At 40.1% G+C, this 23,261-nt stretch overlaps 1 protein-coding gene across 1 annotated transcript in view; it reads left to right on the top strand.

The window, feature by feature from the left end:
- ATP9A (ATPase phospholipid transporting 9A (putative)) overlaps positions 1-22,855 on the top strand; it is a 61,268-nt gene extending 38,413 nt beyond the window's left edge. The window contains exons 16-28 of the mRNA XM_032198674.1: positions 4,667-4,759; positions 5,604-5,687; positions 6,541-6,711; positions 8,688-8,786; positions 9,044-9,133; positions 9,254-9,398; positions 10,230-10,294; positions 11,065-11,220; positions 12,552-12,616; positions 13,462-13,570; positions 14,852-14,909; positions 16,842-17,045; positions 18,185-22,855. Of these exons, the coding sequence (XP_032054565.1) occupies positions 4,667-4,759; positions 5,604-5,687; positions 6,541-6,711; positions 8,688-8,786; positions 9,044-9,133; positions 9,254-9,398; positions 10,230-10,294; positions 11,065-11,220; positions 12,552-12,616; positions 13,462-13,570; positions 14,852-14,909; positions 16,842-17,045; positions 18,185-18,321 (1,476 nt within the window). The 3' untranslated portion in view covers positions 18,322-22,855. The remainder of the gene's footprint in view (positions 1-4,666; positions 4,760-5,603; positions 5,688-6,540; positions 6,712-8,687; positions 8,787-9,043; positions 9,134-9,253; positions 9,399-10,229; positions 10,295-11,064; positions 11,221-12,551; positions 12,617-13,461; positions 13,571-14,851; positions 14,910-16,841; positions 17,046-18,184) is intronic.
- Positions 22,856-23,261: the final 406 nt, after the last annotated feature.

The raw sequence follows: 23,261 nt of genomic DNA, 5'->3' as shown, positions 1-23,261 counted from the left end.
ACTTCAGCAGATTGGTAGTGGTAGTGTGGTACTGCCCTGATCTCTGCCAGGTGCTGAAACTCTGTCAGACATTGTGGAAGTACAAGACTGCTGGAGAGGGCACTTGCTGTAGCTGCAGAGAATGGTGGAGGTCTTTCTGAGCTGTTTAACATCTCAAAGCCGTGCTGAGAGTGTTGTATCATGAGCAGAGTTCAAAAATAGCTGAGTTAAGGTAAAAGGGTACATCTGTACATGCAGATAATTTTATCAGCAGGGGCAGGCACTGCACAGGCTAAATATGTGCCCAGCTGAAATTGTGCATGTACCTTTGTGATTCTGTCTGCAAATGCAATAGAAGATCACACTTCCAGAAGTTAATTACCTTGAAAAAGAAAGAATAAGAAAGCATGGATGTTTTAAAAACAGTAGAAACGAGTTATCACCATTATCATCATTAGTTTTCCAGATACTGCTAGGAAATCAATGTTAGAAAAATAAATCAATCCAGCTGAAGCAAGGCACTTCCATTTTCCTGCAAAGCAAACAAGGTGAAGCAGTTTGAATATTTCTTTTGGAGATAATTAAAACATTGCTGTTATTTTTTTTACTGAAAGTACAGACATATAATTGGTGCCAGGAATTTAAAACACGAATCGGAAACCTATAATCCAGGGCAAGATATGATTTGCTGTATCATTGCATAGGATCTGCAGCCTTGTTATTTAGGGTGGGGAGAATGGGTAAGGTTGATCCTTGCCTCCTTTTGCTTTGTGCTAAAACTAGGTTGCTGCATAGTTATTTGGGGGTATCTGGAAAGAGAGTGTAAGATTATCTTCTGTCTCGTATTTTAAGTTATAAAACAGTGGGTGGAATAGTCCTTGTTGTCATTAGAAGCAGCTGGGACCAGGGTAGTGTATGTGAGCCGCTTCCACAGCAGATTTATTTGGTCTGCTTCATTGGCTAACGTTTGGAGGCTTCACAAATATGAACTTCTCTGGCTGTCTGGCAGAACACAGCCTCTGTCAGAAACAACATCATGGAGGAATAATGTCACGGAGAACTTGAAATCTCTCAGTAACAGCAATATTGGTTATAAAGATAGAACTGTAACGTGCACACAATAGCTTTTGCAAACCCATGCATGACAATCTGTGTTTCATACAGATTGAAATTCATTAAAGCTCACGCAAATGGCTGTATTTGCATTATTCCACCTGAGTATTTTGGACCTGGGTCTCCCGTTACTCAAGGAACTGCTTTTAAGTGCTGGATTGCAGGCCTCAGTACAGCGGCATAAATACGTATTTCAAGTTGTTCCAGGCTTTGGAATATTAAAACATGCCTGAGGGCAGGAATGCTGGTTGAAATGGGCTGATAGGCTGAGCTTGTACAAAGTAATCAGTGTGTTAAATCTGTGAGTCTAGAGACCTGACTGAATGTGTTTGAACACAGAGTCCCACAAATGTGTCCTGCTGCATGGGATGATAGCTGCAGCAAGGATAGCATATGTACCTCTAAATACAGCAAGCATAATTTCTTCAGCTGGACTATTTTTTTTAATGGTAAAAGTGATGTGGTGCCTTCAGGCAACCTTTTTGAGTCCTAAAAGAAAAAGATGAGCAATAAAAGATGGAGGAATAAAAAACCTTTCCCTACCATTACTTATGATAAGTACTTTTTTTTTTTTTTTTTTTGAGGAACTGTTTTATCAAAAGTTTAAGAAGTGGGCTAACCATCAGAACAAGAAAACACTTCTTTTAAATTGTGATTGCGTGCTCAGCAGAGAAACGGATGCTCTGAAATGCTTTCTCATCTAACAAAAAATAGAAAAGTATCTAAGTAGAAAGGAGATCTTTTTTCCCCCCTTTATGTATGATAAAATGACAAGATGCAAGTCAGTGATCTGAAGCTTGTGCCTTTTAAAACAACCATGAGATACATTCCTCCCATTTAGGAAGAAAAAGTTTCCTATTGTGCATTTCTGTATTTAATGTAGTACTGCTGAAGAAAATGGCAAAACTCCCACTTGTGGTCAGTGGGAGCAATATCAGGCCCAGATCCCAAGCCTGTAAGACAGGTTTGTATTGCTAATAGAAGTACGCACTGCCTCCTCCATCATGCTTGGTAGCGAAGTGTCTTCATTTTGCAGCTGTGAGCTGCTGCTAAGTCACTGTACAGCCTCCTATGCACCCTGTGTGGAGCCAGGTTTGGAGTAGCAGCTGCTGGCTGCTTGAGTGTTACCTTAGCATGTTCCTGTATACTCCAAAATACTATCAGGGTTTACATTTGCGTTAAAAACAGTTTAAAAATCACTAACTGTCAAATAAAATGTTTTTATTGAATGTGCATGTATGCAGGTATAGGCAGTCATGTTGGTTTTGATACACAACTTGCAAAGGTGGTTAGTTACCTCTTCAGCAGATCTTCTAAATCTGTGCTACTTGTCTAAGGATCAGAAGAAAGTAGCATAAAGAGTCCAGAAGACACCAGAAGCATTGTGCAGGAGGGGAGAAGAGAGCAGCTGTAGAATGAAACCACACTCAGGAATGCAGCGAGTAGAATTAAGATGGTAATATTTTCTGCTAAGCCATACAGATATTGCCCATTCTTAGAAAATGCCATTTTTCCAGCTAGCAGGAGCCACTGCGATTGTCTTGCCAGCATAATCTGGGTATAGAATTTCAGCAAGTGATTCATGCATCAAGCTCAGCAATGCCGTTACCAAACTCTTTGGCAGGGACGCCCGTCTCCCCTGCTGGTCCAGTCCTCTCTGGCTCTCATAAAAAGATCTCCTTCAACACACAACATTTAGTAAATAAAATAGTAGTTAATATTGAAAACAAGTAGCAGATGTGCCTCATTTGGGATATTTTTGCAGTATCTTCTATATGTGATCAAACTGTCATCTCTGTAGCTGATTATTTCAGTTCTAAGAAGTCCCGTTTTAACAAAGCAGCCACTCTTTACAGTACTGTTTACTTACTTATCTTCTTGAAAAGAGGCCTGTTTGTTTGACCACAACATTTTCCATTCTTCTTTCTCTCTGCTTTTTTCCCCTTACCCATGTGGAATGGTCTTTGTTGCGAAGTGAAGATAGTGCTATTGTCATATCTGGAATTGAAAGAAGCCTTTGAACTGTGGCCAGAATCAGACCACGGTGGAAAAAGATGCTTCTCCAAAACAATATAACTGGCAAATCTTTGTGTAGATTTATAGTGTGATCTTACCATAATATGAGAACGCACTAACCTCCTACTGAACTCGGTGAGAGGAAATGACTAATGCAAGGAGATAGCTGATACAGTATTTATATTGGACAAAAACTCTAAACTATCTTAAGCCGGTTCTGCAGCACGGGAAGTAGAGTCCTCATGCAGTTTCCTACAGAGATGTTGTTAGACACTTTTTAATCAAATAATTTAATAGATAAACCCTTACCTTTTGCCAGCGCCAAAAGTGTTATGTTTTATTTAAGCAGATTTTGTTTGTTTTGGTAGTTGCACGTATTCTGCTTTGGGGGAGGTGGGATGTATGGGTATCGGTATGTGAAGGCTAAACCTTTCAGGGCTTTGAAAAACATTCTTAGGCTTAATCATAAGAATCTTACCTGCAAAGCTCTTTGAGCTTGGCAGAAGTCTTTGGTAGAGTATCTTAATTATCCTTGGCCACTTCTTAATTGCCCTAGCCAAGTCACTTATTTCTCTTCCTTGGGTTTTTAGTATCTGCATCAGGTGCTGCTTTGCCCTGCTGTGCAAGTGAACTGTTTTGCCACAAGACGTCAGGCTTTTAATCTATCGACTTGTACTCCTCGTGTGTGAGAGCCATCACCACGAGTTTCTGTAATGGCAGAACAGATTGACGCCTATATTAAACAGTGTAAAAACAAAGCAGTGTTCATTGTGCTTTTCTTTAATTTCTCATTTTACCTAAAGTATTTCTTCCCCTTTGTTCATGGCTGTCTATTTCCAGACCTTTCTAGACTTTCTGCTCTTGCGTGTTAAGTTTATTTTCTTCCTATCCCTGGTGGCTATCTTCGTTTACAGAGCAGTTTGTTCCTTACTCATTGTTTTGTCTCCTTTGAGGAAATTGCCAGGGTTTCCATTAGCTTGTAATACTAATAGCTGTGACCTCCTTAGGTATCTGCCTGGTTAGAAGGGATTTTTTAATTTGTGGTAATGTAAATATGCTTTGCTTGCAGCCTACAAATTACTTCTATCAGATAAGGCAAGCAGCAATCTAACCTTTCCACGGCAAGCATAAACTTTAATTATGCTTATGTTGTATAATGTAACAGGGTAAATTAAAGTGACTTTTACTCTGTTAATTTTTGTGCATCTGTTTTATTGTTCCTGGTAAGTATGAAGCAGGTTTTCAGGGTGAGGGCTAGAGGTTACTCCAAAGGCACACGCTGTTAGGATTGAGAAGTGGCTGCACGGGGATCACATGTTGCTGATTAAGAAGCTGATCATACTTGTCTAAATTCCTGCTGCAAGTAACTGAACTGTAATTGAATAGGCATCTCGTTCTGGCCCTGAGACAAGATGCTGGGCCAGATGGACCTTCAGCCTGACCCTGCACAGACATTTTTGTGACTGTTGTGTAAAAAACCTCATCACTTAGCTTGCTGAGACCACTCCAAATGTGCTAATAATGGCCCAACTTTGACTCTTCTGCTTCTCAACTTCAGGATGAATCAACAGGAGAGATCACCTTCTATATGAAGGGCGCTGATGTGGTGATGGCTGGCATTGTGCAGTACAACGACTGGCTGGAAGAAGAGGTATGGGGAGGTCTCTCTTGGTCCTGAGGGTTCCTCCCGAGAGTGCTTTTCCCCTTCCAGGGCAACACCTGACAAAGCTTCTGCTGTCAGTGTGCCAAAATGGGCACAAGTGCTAAAACACCTGCAGGCCAAAAGATCATGCATTATGGCAATCCACTGTTAATCTTCAGCCTTGTTACTTCTTCAGCAGTAACAAGGAAGTCAGGTGGCAAGTTCAGCATATTTAGTGCAGAATAATTTCTAAAAATAAAATGGATTTTGCTCCAGACGGGTTGCTATTCAAGATCACCTAATTTGTCATGGGCTTGATCCTGTGTCTGGATTTATTTTAGACTGAAAGGTCTGATTTCAAAACTCCATTTGGCAGATTTGTACTTGGATGTGTTTGTCAGGTTAGCAGTAATGTTGACACAGAGTTCATAGCAGTAGCATCATTTACTGGTATTCCTCAGCCCCACACCCCAGAGTTCATAGAAATAATGGATTGGTCTTATTTTAAAGAGTTTGTGGCCAAAGATTCCAAGTCTTTAAATCAAAGGTTTGTGTCCTTTTACTTAGAAATGGAGAAAATGAAATCAATGGGGCTGTTTTTGCCATGTTGATATGGCAGAGGGGACAGTTTTGTTTCTGATCACTGGGATAGATTACAAACCATTGCAGATCTCCTTTTTTCCTCTCGAGTTTATCATGCACTTTATCAGATGTTATAGACCTGCTGGGGTTGCTCAAATGGGACGGTTATTTTCTTAACCTGCTATCTTGCATTGCAATCTCTGAAATGCTGTGCATAAATCATCTTACTTGAGATGCAGTTTATGGTTTACAATGTGATACTTCTTTCCAGTGTGGTAACATGGCTAGGGAAGGCCTGAGGGTTCTCGTTGTAGCCAAGAAGTCTCTGACAGAAGAGCAATATCAAGACTTTGAAGTAAGTTCTTTGTTTGTTTTTTTTTTCTCTTTGTTTTTAAACAAATAATCACTGAAGTGATTCTCACAGACCTCTAATGATAATGCCGCCTCTCATCTCCGTACTCCTTCTGTTAGAATTGCCATTTTTCAGTGTCTTGCTGTTCTTTTAATCAAAGTGCCTTTTAAAGTGATATGTAGGAAACTGGATCCCGTCCAGGACTCTCCAAAACAGTTCCTGAATCCTGCCTTCTAATCTTCTACGGTTATAAATTCTGCAAATATCCATCATTCATTAGACAAGTTGTGTTTGTTTGAGGCAATGTGTTGGCTTTTAATTTTCATTGTTGCATTCTGGCATCCAGGGAAACTACAAACATCCCACATATAACACAGCCATGCTTCATGGAAACACAAGCTTCATGCGTGGGGTATGTTAGATGGGTCTCTGCACACGGTGCTAACTTCTGTACCCCAAGCAGGCAAAATGTGAAGTAAAACTGGTTAAATGCAGAAGTGAGATGGTGGGAAGCTTCAGGATTCTCTGCTGTCCTCGTTTGGAGAAGTGTTAGTCAGAAAAGCAGTGGTTGGACCTGTGGTGTGATGGCATTGTTCCCAGGTTTGTGTGTGTGTGTGCCACGCTGTGTGCCGTGCCACTTGGCTGGCATGGGATAGGGGCAGAGTGACAAAAACTTCCTGAAACATTTTCTGGCCCATTCTGTAACAGCACCTTGTGCTCATGGGCCATTACAGGTGACACCTCTGAATGACAGTCAGCAGATAGTTTTGGGGCTTCATGCTGGCTAACCCCTGTGTTGCACAAAAATGCAAGCTGACCGTTCATGTGGCTGTGGCTACCTCTGCTCTGTCCTCAGGCACGCTACGTGCAGGCGAAGCTGAGTGTGCATGACCGCTCCCTGAAGGTGGCCACGGTCATCGAGAGCCTGGAGATGGAGATGGAGCTGCTGTGTCTCACCGGCGTGGAGGATCAGCTGCAGGCGGATGTCAGGCCCACTCTGGAGACCCTGAGAAATGCTGGCATTAAGGTTTGCCTAATTTAATATTACCCCGGCAGAAATACCTAGGCTCTCAGGAGTTTACTGTCCTGCAGACAGAAGCTGACAGTTTGGGGCCCTGTTGATGAAATGTTCTAGCAAGTGCCCTTTGGGAGCAGGAACAGTGAGGCTGGCTGATGCATTTGAGCACGACTTTGGGTACAGAACATGTGGGAAATGTTAAAAGTTAACACGTGAGAGTGCGTCATCTTCTGTGCGTTTCTTCCCTCGGCCTGTTCTGGCTCCTTCCGCTGAGAAACCGGGTGCATGTGCAGGAGGGGAGCTGCAGGAGACTTTGGGGTTACATGAAACAACAGGGCTGTTGTGGGGTTTAGTGGGTGATATTGGAAGTAGGGTGATGGTTGGACCAGATGATCTTGAAGGTCTTTTCCAACCTTTATGATTCAATGACTCTGGCACACGGTGGAGCTGGGGTGAAGCGCTCGGCTGTGGAGGTCAATGCTTTGCAGCAGCCACTAGAGGGTGCCTGAGCCAAGAGAATGAGAGGCTGGAAACCCATTTTTTTGGGCTCCTGCATCTGAGACGCAGGCACTTATGGCCCCAGCTGTGCTTGGCAGAGAAGGATTCTTGCTCAGTTTTCCTCTCTGAGAACTTGTCATTCAGATTCTGGTTTTGAAAAAGGGAAAAAATAAAAGACTAAACATTCAGATTCAGGCAGTAAAAGTAGATAAAATGTTCTGCTTGTGGCTTTTCTGCTTGAAATATAAAAGCGAGCAAAATATTGAGCTGTGCTGTAAATACAAAAGCAGGGAGGGCTGTGTGTTGGAATTTAGATAGGAATTGGAATTCCAGGCTTAAGACAGTCTTCCAGAAGTGTTTTCTGTTTGGAGCAATCCCTTTAAGCAACATGATCTCGAGCTACAAAGTGAGATGAGCAGGATAAAACAGTTACTCAGCAGTGCTGTGGCTTTATCTGATATAGATCTGGCCAGTAACTCTGGAGCAGTTTAATATTGTTTTCCCACCTTGGCTGCAGTGGGCATTGTGGTGCAGCGTGGGTTGTGTGGGGCTGTGCTTGTTATGGTGGTGTGTTGATTAGGGTATAGCATGCAAAAAGCAAATCAGAACTGAAGGCAGTCTTGTAATTCATTACAGGGACCATCTTGTTAAGATCAAATCATTTTCCAACCTCAGATTATTAAATAAATGAGTCCCTGTGCATTTTTAAAAAAGTTTAGTTAAATAGTTGAATATTCTTGGGCGTTGTCTTGAAAGAATAAAAACACTGAAAAACCGGGGGGGGAGGGGGGAAATAGAGAAAAAAAAAAAAAAAAAAGAAAAGAAAAGAATAGAAAACATATATTTACAGTATTGAGGGAATTCCCTGCCAGATTATAATATATTATTGCTGCTGAATATTGCGGCTGACATTGCTTTCAAATGCCCCCCAGCAGCAGAAAATAAAAAGAGCAGTGTGTGTGTAGTGTGTGTGTATATATATTTAAAAAAAAAAAAAAAAAAAAAAAAAAAAAGACTAACACAAAACCAACTCAGTCTGTTCCAGATGCACACATCAGCAGTGAGCTAACCCCAGTTGCATCATCCACATTTGAGGCAGGGCCATGAGGGATATTTCTGCAGCAAGGCCTGCTTATTTCAGCGTACAAGAAATAGCTGGGGTGGGACACATTAACACACGCATACACATTCTTTAGCTTGCATTTAGTGGGTTTTATCAGCAGAATCTTGAAATATTGCAGGTGGAAAAATGCTATTCAGCTTGTAACCTCTTTTGCAATTCAGCCTCTTTAAAAGCTTTGCTTTTTTTTTTTCATCCATGAGAATTTTCTGTACATATTAAAATAGGCCTTTTTTAGAGAAATAATTTGTATGTATATTTCCTAATAGTTCTCTTCCATGCCTGAACTGGTAGGTGGTAATTTTAGATGTCTTGCAGACGTGGCTGTTAAGTTTTGTGTTTAATATATTAAATACTTGGATTTTAGGTGTGGATGCTGACCGGGGATAAGCTAGAGACAGCCACGTGTACAGCGAAGAACGCTCATTTGGTGACAAGGACACAGGACATCCATATATTCAGACTAGTGAGTAATACCCGTGTACTGCTCTCAAGACCTGTTCAGGTCACCAAATGCCAGGACAGGAGGGGTGCTGAGATCAGAGCTCTGTTCCAGCAGCAGACCCAGACTATTTATGTTTTTTTGACCCAGCTTTTTATCCCCTTGAGGTTTTGTTTATCAGTGTGCTGCCTGTCCATATTGCTTTTGCTCTCCTTGAGACTTGTTTGCTTTGTCGGGGTGAAAACAAACAAACTCTTCCTCCCTGCCATGTTTTTCTCCAGGTGACTAACCGTGGAGAAGCCCATCTCGAGCTGAATGCCTTCCGCCGGAAACATGACTGCGCACTTGTTATTTCTGGCGACTCGCTGGAGGTAGGCTGAGAGCTCCCCAGACTGTTCAGGAGCAGCCCCAACACCCTGTCGCTGATTTCTGATTTGTAAAGAAACATAGCACAAACGTAGTGATTGATGCTTGTGATCTCTGTAAATTAGGTGTGTCTGAAATACTACGAGTATGAGTTCATGGAGCTGGCGTGCCAGTGCCCTGCCGTCGTCTGCTGTAGATGTGCTCCAACACAGAAAGCCCAGATCGTGCGTTTGCTGCAGGAAAGGACTGGCAAGCTCACCTGTGCCGTAGGTAATGGACTTGAGAGAAACTTGAAAAACAGTTTTGCCTCCTTTTTAGTCTGCTCAACCTCTTGTTCATACATTAGGCAGAGTCTAAGATTTTGTGTCTGTGGGGACATCTGTGGCTGGTATGAAAAGACTGAAAAGTGTTTTAAGCATGTGAACTGTTGTTTTTCTTTAAAAGCCTGACTTATGTCAGCTTCAGGCTGCAAGCAGCCAGAGGTTGAAGTCAGAAAAGCGTGTTTTGGCTATGCAGCTGTGCAATAAGAAATCTGTTATAAGTGTTTCAGAAACAGCACCGCTCTAGTTAGAGTTGAGTGGCCGTGTAGGATGGAGTCTTTTTATTTTTATTTTTATTTTTTAATGTGAACAGTCCCGTGTCATCCCATAACACCTGGAAATGCTGAGCTAAGGAACAGGTTCTTTGTTTTTTTCTGGGGGAAGGATGATTGGTAAAATCAAGTTTTGCATATGGAAACTCATAAATATTTGGGGTGATACCTTTGCAGAACAGAATTTGAACTTTGTCAGATACAGTGTTATTGTTAACAGGAGCTTTATTTCATCATTGTATGTAAAATAGTACACCTACTAGTCAGTTTAACTGATCAGTGGCCTTGAATTCATACAGGTCTATTAAAAACAAAACAAAAACACACAAAAAAATCAAACCACTTCTTTAAGAATTCAAATTCTCAAGTTCTGTTTAAATTCCTGCTTTTGTTAATAAGGTTCAGTGTTTCTTCTAATGTTACAGCCTGGCCCAGATGCCTTTGGTTAGGTTGCAAGTTGGATCTGTTGCTTAACTACCAATGTCATTCATCTGTGCTGTGACCTGCAGGTGATGGAGGGAATGATGTTAGCATGATTCAAGAGGCTGACTGTGGTGTCGGAGTTGAAGGAAAGGTGAGATTCTCATGCTTAATAAGACTTCTAATGGCAATTCAGAAACTAGTTAGCAAGTATCTCTTAAGTAAATCCTCAGAAATTTGTGCAGGAAAGTGAGAAGCTTCCACAAGAATAATCATCCAACCAAAAATGAAGTGACAAATAGTTTTAGTAGAGTTGAAGTTTCTAATTTGATTCTTGGGAGATTCCTTGAACTTGAACCACCATGGTTAATTTGGGGTTTTTAATCGTGTGTTGGTGCTCCAAATGCTGGGGTTATGATTGCTCTTAGAATTAAAAATGGGTTATATTTTATCTGTAGAGTGTGTATTATTTTAGAAAGCAAACTCTAGGGTAGAGTTCTAGTTCATGCATGTGGAGTTGTTTTGAGCAAAAGGACTGAATTTAATGGGGGTGAAAGACTCTGCTTGCAGTATGCCAAAACATTAAAATTGAGTGAACTGTTGAGACTGAACATTTGTGTTCAAAACTGACCTGGTATAAAATGAGTGTCATGTTAACATCCATGTTGTGAATCATAGTCCAGAGGGTTGATTAGAATCAGAGGCCAGGGTTCAAATGGGAATTCTTTTCATATTTTTGCTCTTTAAGTAAAGGCTGTGGTGGAAGGCAGAAATGCTGAGGTAATACTCTCCTCCACCTAATGAATTGCAATTTTTCTTGGAAATTCTGTTGTGATAACTAGTAAATAATATATATATATATATATATAGTTTTCCCCAATAATAAAATGATTTCCCTATAATTTTGCTTGCTATTGTACACAGGAAGGCAAACAAGCATCACTTGCAGCAGATTTCTCTATCACTCAGTTTAAACATCTGGGTCGTTTGCTGATGGTGCATGGACGGAACAGCTACAAGCGGTCAGCAGCTCTCAGTCAGTTTGTAATCCACAGGAGCTTGTGCATCAGTACAATGCAGGTCAGTGGGCTGTCGTGTGGGCTTTTCCATTGAAGAGGTAGAAAAAAAAGCAAAAAGCAAAGGTTCTGCTTTTCAGTTTGCATGCAGTTATTTTTTCTTCTGAAAATTTTCTTGGGTTGGGAACTTCAGACTGTTACTTTGTTATGAAAACACACAAGCTCTTGGTATTGGATGAAGATCAGCAAGTTCTCCAAAACTGGACAAACAATATTCTGCCCTAGGAAACATTGCTGTGATACAGTATGGCATTGCTGATTTTAGTAATGCCAAAAAGTACTGAAAATCTGAAGGAGAACAATATTCTGCTAAGTGCACTTAATTTCAGGTGTGTTTTAGGTAAGGACTTCAAATAGTGGGACTGTAGTTAAGCATCTGGCTGAAGACCTGGCTCAGAACCTGATGAGGTTCCCGAAAGCTTGGTCTGATGTGGTGCAGAGTGTTCCCAGGAGGCTGTTGAAGCACATTTTAACCTCCCCAAGTGCTCAGCAGTCTGTTCCTCTTCGTTCCAAAGAGAACCTTAGAAACAGATTTAGTAGTCTTGAAATCTATGTTGCTCGTGTGTGCAGAGCCCCAGTATAACAAAAATGCAATTGCCAGTTGACAGGGAGAGCTGAAAGAGATTTTAAGAGTTTGTAATCCGTATTCTGTTCTTAGCTGTGGTGACTGGAGTGAAAGTTGCCGTTAAGGATGAAGGTTGCTCTTTGGGACTTTTATTTCCACACTGTAGAGTATAATTGCATGCATAAAAAATACTAAAGCTTTTTAGTAAAGCACTTGATATTTTTCAGAAGGCTCATTCTTCCTTTCTACCTTTTTAGAATAAATGTGTTAAAGAGGGATAACTAGAGACAAAAGGCTCAAACTCGAGAGGATGATCTAGCTTCCCCTTCAGCAGAGGCAACCTAAGAGACATCCCAAGCTAAAAACAAGATCAGAAAACAAACCCATGATTTCTGTAACTGACAAAAATTATTTTTACATAGTGCAGGCATAATCTAGGGAATGAGACATAAATAAGTATGCACCTGTCCTTCACAACATTTGGATGGCTTTGATCAAAAGAATGGGCTTCGAAGGAAACTCTTTATGCTCTTTTCTGTGGAATTATATTACAAAAAATTTTCCAAGTCCAGTTCTTCAGTGTTTGCTCTTAAACATAGTTTTCATCCAAGGTTTGCGTAGGAATAAAAGGGTTGATATTACATTCTTCTTAGTTTCGGGAATTTGGAGAACCCACTGAAAGTACTTTCCAGCTTGAACAGGCCATATTTTTAAGCTGTTACATTAACTGCATTATTTAATGCCTGAAAAGTTTCTATTTTCTTTTCTAGGCTGTTTTCTCATCCGTATTTTACTTTGCTTCAGTTCCCCTCTACCAAGGCTTTCTCATCATTGGGTAAGAGCTCACTTTTTTATTAATAGTGTGGAAAACATATGTGTAATGATAGATTTGGGCTAATTAACATGCAAGGCATGCACATCTCTGCTCTGCATATTTCACAGCACTGCTTCAGAAGGCAGGTGTGATCTGTATCCCTCTGTGTTGAACAAAGCCACCGAGGCAGTGCAGTCACGTCTAGAATCCTTTCCAGAAGGAGAATGTCTCAAATTCAGAATATTGGAAGGTTACAGCAGTGCATCTTCCAGAAAGGGCTCCTTCAATCCTGGCAAAAGTAGAAAGACAGTCCTGGTGCTCTGGTGGCTGTGCAGCAATGAGAGCCAGTGCCCAGCTCCTGACAGTGTCATTTTAAGGGGACAACACAAAATCTTCAATGGGAGGAATCAGCTGATACAGTAAACTGAGAGATAGCAGTAAAATATACTGGTATTGCACTTGCAATCCCATTACTCTATAAGCTATCCATTATGTGATTAAAAAACAAACAGCAAATTCATCCCCACTCCCTTCTGGTGCGAACAGGACTCAGCCCAAACTGTGGAGTGGAATTTAGGGTGGGGACAGGTCTGTCCTTGGCTCCATTAATAAACCTATAACACCAGTTGCAGTACTTGAAACAGTCATGTAGCTGTGAATGTTTCTAATCAAAAGCTATTCAGAAAGCAAATCCTGCAGGTTTTTCCTACATGCAAAACTCTAGTGTGTTCCCTTTGGAAGTTTTTATAATACGGACGTTATTTAGTACTTTGAGTTTACTGTACTGTATTTTCTTTCTGAAGATTAGCGTTTTTGTTTGCTCATCTAGATCTTAGCTAATTTTTGGTCTTTAACCTTCTTCGCAGGTACTCCACAATTTACACAATGTTTCCAGTGTTTTCCCTAGTCCTGGACAAGGATGTTAAATCTGAAGTTGCAATGTTGTACCCAGAACTCTACAAAGATCTTCTTAAGGTGTGGGAGACTCTCATATGTTTTGGTTTCAGGCAAAATCCTTGTTTTGATTAGAAACTCTCTAAATGTTTTAAATCAAATGTATTTTCAGTAGATACAGAACTCATTGTTGGCCATATCATATATTTTCAAGCAAAATTATTTTAAAGGCAAATTTGAATTAACGGATATAACCAGATTTTAGTGCAGTTTGCTATTGAATGCTGCATAAAATACAACTTATTAAAAATGGCTGGGAAATAATAGTTGTATTCTGCAGGAAATTCAAAGTATTTAATATTACTGATTTGTTCCAAAATAAAGGGAGAAGAGAAATTGTCAGGGAATTTGCACTCTCCTGAAGCCAGAAAAGGGGGGTGGGGGTCATAGGGGTAAGGGATCTATTAATTTCATGAGGGAAGGAGGTTATCACATAATTTCTTGAATGGAAATTTGCCTTAAGGATCATCTAAGGGGATTGTCTAAAAGTTTGGTTGCTGTGCCTTTTGTTGTTGCCTAAGCATGAAAGACAGAGTTCCTTCTCCTTAGACAAAGGAAACTTTATTTGATACTTACCATAGAAATATCGGGAAGGTAAATCTTGTCTTTGGTTCTCTTTTTTTCTTTTCTGGAAAATTTTTTGAATAACTGGGTATGTGGACTGGGAACATCTTTCTTAATTGAAGGAAAGGATGGACTGAGTCTTCAACAGATCCTTTCCCTCAAGGATTTCTGTTAAACAGATACTCTCAGAAGCAAAGCCTGTTTTTCCAACAGTCTGAATAAGTCTCCATCTGGTTTCACTTGTATGTTGTCTCTGATGTCATAAACCACTAATTCTCCAACCATCCTTAGGCCTGGTCTAAACATAGGTTTTTTTGTACTGGTATAGCTGTGTTGGCTGAAGAAGCTTTTTTTTAAAACCTATCTGCCTTCAATATGATGTGATTTGTGTGTGTATAGAAATATAATATTAATATATACATATATTTGTGTATACACACATCTTATATTTCACAGTACAGTGACTAAACTCATGAGACATCGTTGCATTGAATTAATTGTGTGTGCAGTAAGGGAGAGGTACTGTGCAAGCAGTGAGCTTCCACAGTCCCAGGCGTCCTCTGCACATCATGAAAAATGAGAATAAAGAGACAGTACTTCAGGGTTGGTTGGTTTGGTTTGGTTTCTTTCCAAATCACCTTCAAATTCCCTTTTATTAATTGGTGGGTTGACCTGTAAGTGAATGTTCATAAAAGAAAACCCTAAGAGAGCTGTTTTTTTTTTTATTCCCTCTTTTAGGGACGACCATTGTCATACAAAACATTTTTGATATGGGTCTTAATAAGCATCTATCAAGGTAAGAAATCAGCTTCTGCTTATGCCTTTACATGTTTTGATGAGTACAGAATATCTATTTATACTGTGAGAAGCTAAGGAAGTGAATTTAGCAATGGATCCTTAGGTTATTGAATCAATATTTCTTTTTTTGTTTGTTTGTTTTTTGTCTCAGAAAATTTTGGTAGCATTCCCAAAGCAAGAAACAATTTAAAGCTAAATATTGGCAGCAACTGGTCAACAGTGTCACAGTGGTGTGATGTCAAAGTTCAAAACATTTTGCCTTTTTCCATCGGGACAACTCTTTGTGATTTTGTGCAAGTTCCTTTTGGTGCTGTAATTGTTCCATCTGTATAGTAGAGCTGGAGACTCTTCCTTTGTTTTGAAAAAGGTTTCCAAATGTATGGGTTATGCTGGTTAGTCAGTATGCAAAACAGAATCTGTGGATTAGTGTATTTTATCTAAACCCTGTTTATTAGCAGTGGCAATAGCTCTGGTTACTTCATAGCCATTTGTAATTAAGGATTAGAGTAGAGCTCAAGGTCTTGATCATATCACATATACATGTACTCCACGTAGCCTGCTAGGATAGTTGAGCAAATACCTTAATTACAATGCATCCATTTTACAAAAGTGGATGTGGGGATAGGGATATATGACTCTACAAAGTCTTTTTATTTCATTTTGTCTTTTTTTTTTTTTTAATTAAGTAACCTCAAACTCTAATACTTTAACGGTTAATCAGGGTATCATGGAAAAAGTATACATAACGCTGAGCTATAAAGCTAAAAATGGTAACATGATCCTGTGACAAAATTTCTTGTTTTCCAAAACTCCTTTATCAACAACAGTCAACATAAATGTGCCAAAATAAGCAGCTAGTTCTTACTGATTTAAATGATGTTACCATCCTCCGTAGGGAGTGAAGCCAAGAATACAAAAGCTCTCTTAGCATTATCTTCTGAAATCTAATACAGTAGAACCCTTCGACAGGGCTAACGGTCTTCTGTTGCTGTATAAATATGATGGCAAAGCCAAGGCATTTATAGAAAACTCACAAGTGGTGGAAAGCTACAGCCAGAGGGTGATGCATTGAGGGAAAGATTTATCCTTGAGCTGAGACCACTATCTCGTTACAATATTTGGTTAAAGTGACTTCACTTCTGATGTGCTAAATAACTAAAAAACATCAGGCCAAACAATTGGACTAGTTGCTAGCAGAGATGAGCCTAACCAAAAACTTGAGCAGCCCTAAATTTTGGAAAGTTCACAGCTGGATTTGAACTCTGTGGCTCGAGCTCTAGTCACTTGCAGGTTTTCCCTTCCGAAACTAGCCTAGTGTGATGGATGTTGGTGCAGATTACTCATGCTGCTAACATGAGTTATTTATGCAGGTGGCTGTGCAGGGTGTTTTGAGCATTCCCTGGCTTATAGCTAGAATAAAAGTACACAACAATACATCATTAATGGTGTGCTTTAGTGTGCCCTTCTTTTAGGGGAAAGTGTCAAGGGGAGAGAACTTGGCCAAAGTAGTACAAAAAAGAAACTAACTTGTATCAACTGAGCTTCATAACACCTTACTTCTATCTGGGCACTGAGGCAGTGCAGTGGGATTTAGAAGTATTTGATATCTTTAAGCTTCTGAGTAGTGACCAGCTGCTTTTCTGGAAGGATAGAGTTTCATGATGCTAGAAGTCACCAGCTGCCAAAATAGTGTGTGTTAATTTCCTATTTCCATGTGTCTATGAACATAATAGATTATCATAAAAGTCTGGGTACCTCTGCAGTAACTTTTCCTTGTCTTATCAGTTGTCTCCTAAATAGTAACTAGGTCATTGTCATTACATTTAACAGGCTTCATGACTATGTTTCAGCCTTTCCAAGACTTAGCAGTGGGTTTTAGAGCTTCAGCTGTTTTTTAAAAAAATATCCAAATTGGTCTACTCTTTTGCAGGTAGCATCATTATGTATGGAGCACTCCTCCTCTTTGAATCTGAATTTGTCCACATTGTCGCCATTTCCTTCACATCTTTGATTCTCACCGAGTTGCTGATGGTAGCATTGACAATCCAGACATGGCACTGGCTCATGATAGTGGCTGAGCTGCTTAGTCTCTCCTGCTACATAGCTTCCCTGGTCTTCTTACATGAGTTTATCGGTAAGGTTAAATGCCTTTTTTCACCAACCAGTTGCTTCATGACCTGGACTGTAAGGACATGAACTCAAAGGCTGTTGAGGAAGTTAACATGATTATAATGACAGTGGTTCTGACCAGAGCAAACTCTTTAATTCTGAAGGATATTTTATGGTTCCTTCTCATAGCAAACACTAGAGGAGATAAGGGTAAGGTAGTCAGTAAGCTTTGTGCTGATCAGTGAATCTCATCCTTGCTTTCAGAGCTCCACTGCATATCACCTGTCGTGTGGAATAGTGGTCTTTTATTTCCATGTGGGAACTGAACTTGAAACTAAAAATGTTATCCTCTGTTGTTGATTTGAAAGATGCCATCTTCTAACTGGATGAAGTAAAGTTACCCAATTCTATCTGCTTCAATGGGGACTCTTCTCTTGTGTTTTTTGTTGTTGTTTTGTTCATTTGCTTTTTTTTTTTTTAATTTACCTGGAAGACAGCTAATCATTTTAGTTTCCCTGGCTAAAGGGAAAAAGGCGAGGAATTCTAAATTTCCAGATTTACTCTGGTAGTTGTCTGTTTGCAAGTATCAGGTCCATACAGTTTGATCCAGGGTTTGTTCAGGAAGCCACAAGATGTCACTACTTCTTCCATAAACTCTTTGTATCCTCTGAAGACAATGAAGATAACTTCCCAGTGGGCTAGATCTCACGAATACGGGTATACCAGCCCTATTTTGAACAATACTTCGGCTATTTTTGTAACACTTCTGAGATACCATGACTGAGTTAAGAGATGTATTTGCTGGACTACCAGCCACGTAGCAGAGGACAAGTCCCAGAGTACAAGTAGTCCATTTAAAGGAAGCTCAGTATTGCCAGCAGATGGATATCCCAGTTTCAGATGAGGAATATCTGTGTGCTTGTCTGTGATGGGTTATGTGCCCTGCTGGAATCCTACAGGGAATGAGTTATGCAGAAAGCTGAATCTTCTGTGAAAGAGAAAGGCAGAAAAGTGAGGAACCAGGGACTGCATGAGCTTTGAAATTCTGTGTGTGTGGAGAAGGTGAGGCTGTTTAAGCTGCATTGTTAGATTGTATGGCTTTTCTGTACCTCTTCCCAGAATGTGCTTCCCTTCTTTCTTGACTCTGCTCTTCTCTTTTTACAGATGTTTACTTCATTGCAACTTTGTCATTCTTGTGGAAAGTCACCGTCATCACTCTGGTGAGCTGCCTTCCCCTCTACGTCCTGAAGTACCTGAGGCGAAGGTTTTCTCCCCCAAGCTATTCAAAGCTCACATCTTAGGGCTGCTTTTCTTGCACACCAGAGATGAATATTGCACATGGCTGAGAGACAAAAATCATGTAGTTGTTACTATAATGAATACGTCTGATATTTGCATAAGGATCATGTAGTAATCTCTATTACATGCTGCTTTATTGAAAAAGACTTCACAACTACTACAAACGGAAACCTAACGATACAAGGGAAGGATTTTTTGAGGGTGGAGGCACTTGTTAGTTCATCCACTTTTTGTCACTTTTGTTCAACTTAACTGGGGTCGAATGCATGCAACTGCAATGATGATTGATTCCTCATGCGTGGTTAAAAGTACCAAAAGCTGCTAACTGACCTTGGAGTATATGTTCGACAATTTTTAAGTTACATTTTAAAAATATCTGTGGTGTTCCTTGCATTGTGTAACATAGTTTTATTATTTATTTTTTTGATTCAAGTAGGTACATTCTTTTTACATCTTGGAAATCCCTTAACGTAGGTGATGCACTATACTGTTGACAGCTGATTCCTGATTTATGGCATGCTGTTCCCATAATGGGGCTCCAGCACGTCGAATCTACACACACTGGAGAATCTGAGCATGTCTGAGATTTTCCTTCAGTTGAAATGTGGTCACCCTGGTGATTTTGGTGGTATCCAGCCATCGATAAATACAGAGAAATGTAATCTAAAATGAAGAAATTCAGTTTTGTTTAGTTCTTGTGCTTCCTGTTAAAAGGAGCTGGTGACATAATAACTTTACTCTGTATTTATTTGTATAGGACAAAATTATCTAAACTAAAGCAAATCCTCTTTGGAAAAGAAATTTGCACTTGATCAGACTTGAAATGTGTTGACAACGTGAGAAGAGACTTGTAGTGTTCCGCAGACAATGTGGCAGACATGTCTTGAATCCTCGGAGACTGAAAGGAAAGGTCACAGAGCTGCTACTCCTCACAACTACACAAAATCTGTTTCCTGTTAGGGTGAAACAGTGAAGATGAGCTGCAAATAAGCTGAGGCACTCCTAGGTGGATGTCATTCTTGACGCCCTCCCTGCAAAGGGAGTTTTTGAGAACCTTGCGCTTGTGTTGGTCTAAAACCAAAACTTGAATGGGAGGCAGGAGCAGGGTCTGTACAAAGGTTCATGTGCAGAGCAGTATACTTGTTTTTAATTTTCAAAAACTCAATTAGTTTTGTTTTCATAATAAGCATTGTTCCCCTTATAACACAGTGAGGAGGGCAACACGTGCACAGGCTGTTCAGAAGAGTGACAGGGTTGCAGAACCATTCACCATTGGATCTGTGCATCAAGCATGGCTGAGCTTTTATAGTGGCAGCCATCCTCATCTAATGGCTGTTTAGTCTGTGATAAATTAGTTGCTTGCTGTCTTGTTCCCACATCACAAAAACCACTGTCGTGGTGGGCACAGCCTGGCGCCGTCGCTGGTCGGCTGCACGGAGGGACAGGGAACGGCAGAGCCCAGAGCCTGAACTCCCGCTTGTCTCTTGAGGCAGCCCCTCCAGGTCCAGGCAACAGCACTGGTGTGAGGAGCAGAAGCTCCCTGGTTGCCTCTGTGCCATGCTGAACCCCTTTAATGGACTGCCAACTTCTGTTGCCATTGCTACAGACGCTGTCGCAAGCAGCACAGTGCTGCATGAAAAGCTCTGGTGTGAAAATCAGTGGAAAATCCGAGTGTTGTTTTAAAGGGAGAGCGTTGATCTGCGTTGATCTATAGCAGCACGTCTTGAATTTTTAGATCTAAGATTGCCATGACTTACGTGGTTGATTTTTGGTAATTTCTCTGAGGAATGCTTTGGACAACCTGACCTGCCTTCCTTGTTCTCAGTTACTGAGAGGAAATATGAAAGAGAGGAAGCAAGTTCCAAAAGCTATATAGAGAAATTCATAATGCGTGTAGCTTGGGGTGAGAGGAAGGTGCAAGTCCATATGGCCTTGTCATTAGTTCATGTGGGGGAAACCCTCGTAATTTAGGAAGTTATGTTTCAAAATCCTTCAGGAATAAGAACAGCCAACACCCTTTAATCTAAGACAAGGTTTTTTCTTTTGTGCCAGTCTTCTGATTAGGCACTTGTCTGAAATCCTAATACATGGCAACCACCTTTAGAAACAACCTGCTGACCAAGGAAATGTAGCTAATTCTTAGCAGTCACCTTTTAATAATTTGTAAATTTGCCTTTCATTCTCTTCTAATTTTTTTCCTAAAAAGAATAATAATATATATTCCTACTATTTTGACATGCATTGGGTACGGGCTTCAAAGTCCTATACTTCTCATTGATTTGTCTCAAAGAATTAAAACAGTGCCCGAACAGCTCTATATCGGAACAATTGGGCTAGCAGCTGTCTGTGAATTATTGCCAAAAGGTACCTCATGTTGTCTTTATTGTGACTTGCTACAGTTCCTGGATACTGTCAGACATGCAGCTGTTCTGGAGTCCCCAGTCAGCATTTGATTTAAATAGATTTAAAGACAAGAATCATTTTTTTTTTTTTTATCAGCTTCTTGTGACTGAGAAGTCAAGTACCTCTTGTTCTTTGGAAAATACATCATGATACACATCTTTGTAAAATCCCTGTCCCTATCTAGCGTGTATTAGTAGTTCAATGTCCTGCAAAAATAACAGTGCCATGCTACTGTATGTAAATATTTGAGACGTATGTATGGTAGAATTCACTGTTTCCTGAAGTCAATACAGTTTACACTGAGTGGACCATATTTGCAAAATATTAGCCTACACCAAGAAAGGGAGTGAATTGTGATTTCAGTAATATTTATTGAATCATAACTTTAATAATGAATGCATATTTAGTGGCATTGAGACTAATCTGTAGCTGTGTCCTGGGGTGGGGATTATGTTCCTTTACAGCTAGTTTTTTTGCACAAGGTTGTAAATCCAGGAAGTAATTTCTCTCTGCATTTTTTAAATCAATCAGAAAATTAAAACTGCCATCTAACAAACAGCCGGAGAGAGGAATGATTGTTGTATTTTTCAAGTTTAGCACTTTGTCTGAAATATATTTCTCTTAAGTTATTTAAAAATGTTTTTAAAAGCAAAGTTTAATACATATGTTCATACTTACTGTACATCTGAATAAATGTATTCTCTGCTGGAAATTTAAATTAATCTTTTTCATCTAGTATGCTCATCATTTGTGCTTATTGAGAGTGAAAGCATTGTTTTCTTGTATGTAGTATCTTGTTTGTAGATTTAGTGTTCTTTTTGTTCCTTTTTTTTTTGTTGTTGTTCTGGTTTACGTACTGCAGCAGTTCGTATAACTTGTGAGCTTTGGGACTGCGCTACAAGTGATGCTGTAGGATAGCAGTGTGTGTCTTGGTGTGTTCTTGTTTCTTCTGGCTGCTGTAGGGAAGCCTGTGCTCTGTGATGTGCTGCTTTGGTGGTTAGTTACGTGCAGATTTTGTGATATGCACTGTTCTCTTCTTGCATCACTGCAGTAATTCCAGGTGCTTAACAACCTCTTTTTTTTTTTTTTCTTTTCTTTTCTTTAACTCTTGGATATGTTTCCTCTGTAGGGTTTGCCCCATTTCTCTTTGCAAACACTTGTTCAGCTCATACTGCAATTGAAATGCAACATCCTGTGTTCAGCAGCTCAAATCTGGGCAGGGTCTTATCAGAACTGGGCTGGGGAGTGATGAGTGACATCCCTGGTGTCCCCTCAGAGTTGAGAGCTACATGCTGAGGGCTACAGCTGTGGTTGGACCAAACTGAGCAGTATCAGAGGCATTTTTCTGCAGTCTGCTGAACTATCACAATTAAATACTGTGACAAACTATCTTGCTCACTGCAACTCTTGATGGAAATTTTGCTGTAGATGGGCTGTTTGTCAGGGAGCCCTGGTGAATTAGATGTGTGAATCCCTAAAGCTTGTGTTCTGGCTTTATCTTTTAAAGAGAGCTGCTGCATCTTCAGATAATAAATCCTTAGTTTGCACAAGCAGTGCTCTGAACCAGGTATGTGATCTATATTGTATGCAGCTCACCGTCACACATCCTTTGTGTACAGCTGTTCAGATGGGGATTGACTTGTCTCCACAGCTGCATAGCTAGGGCCAGCTGAGTGCCCTCTAGAATCGTCAGTGTGAGCTGGATGGGCTCTTTTCATTTTTATTTATTATTAGTTATTTCAAAGTTAATAAACTCTGATTTGCACGAAATCCTGGGTTCTACAGCTTTGCCAATATGGTCCATTACTACTGCCTACTACAACTTGTGTACTTATATGCCTTTGAGAACATTTTTAATTGTTAAAATTTGTTAAAAATTAATGTTAATTTAATTTAATTTTTAATTGGGGAAATGGATTCTGTTGTCAAAAGGATATTTACTGTGATGCTGATGTTTTGTACTTGTCATCTACTTAAACAACATGTAAATACTCTTGATTCAAGAGAAATATGAATGCCAATTATTTATTGTTCTGTGGAGTTATATGTTGCAGATGTGTAAGAACTTAAAAGGGAATGTTGTAAAACAAGGTGGAAAAATAAATTTTATGCAACTTCTCTATTTCATCCATATATGCCAGGTGTGATGCACCTGAGTTAGTCCTGCCTTGATCAGTCCAAGATGTGTTCTGACAGAATTAAGTGTAGAGGTCAAGCTGCATTGTGGCCCTTTAATGTGGCTAAATGGGAAATGCACGTGTGAGAAATGATCAGTGCTCCCTGCTGATCAGTGTGGACCTGCTTCGTTAGACTTTGCTATAAGCAGTTTGCTAGCTGTCTTCGCGGGAAGCTTAAAGTGTATAGGAGATGGCAACTTCTGCCGTCCTTCGCTTTATCGGTGGCTTCTTGCAAGGCTGCAGCTTCATGCAGGATTGCGTTCTCCAAGCCATCTGAGCTTTGTATCGTAATGTAAAGGTATTCATCAGCCCTGGGGAGCAGCATAGGAGCAGCTGCAGGTGGCATCTGTGTTGCCACAAGG

Source organism: Aythya fuligula, chromosome 16 (assembly GCF_009819795.1).
Source record: "Aythya fuligula isolate bAytFul2 chromosome 16, bAytFul2.pri, whole genome shotgun sequence".
Classification (NCBI taxonomy): domain Eukaryota; kingdom Metazoa; phylum Chordata; class Aves; order Anseriformes; family Anatidae; genus Aythya; species Aythya fuligula.
Note: the sequence above shows the minus strand (reverse complement) of the source record. Positions and strands in the feature narration are given on the sequence as shown.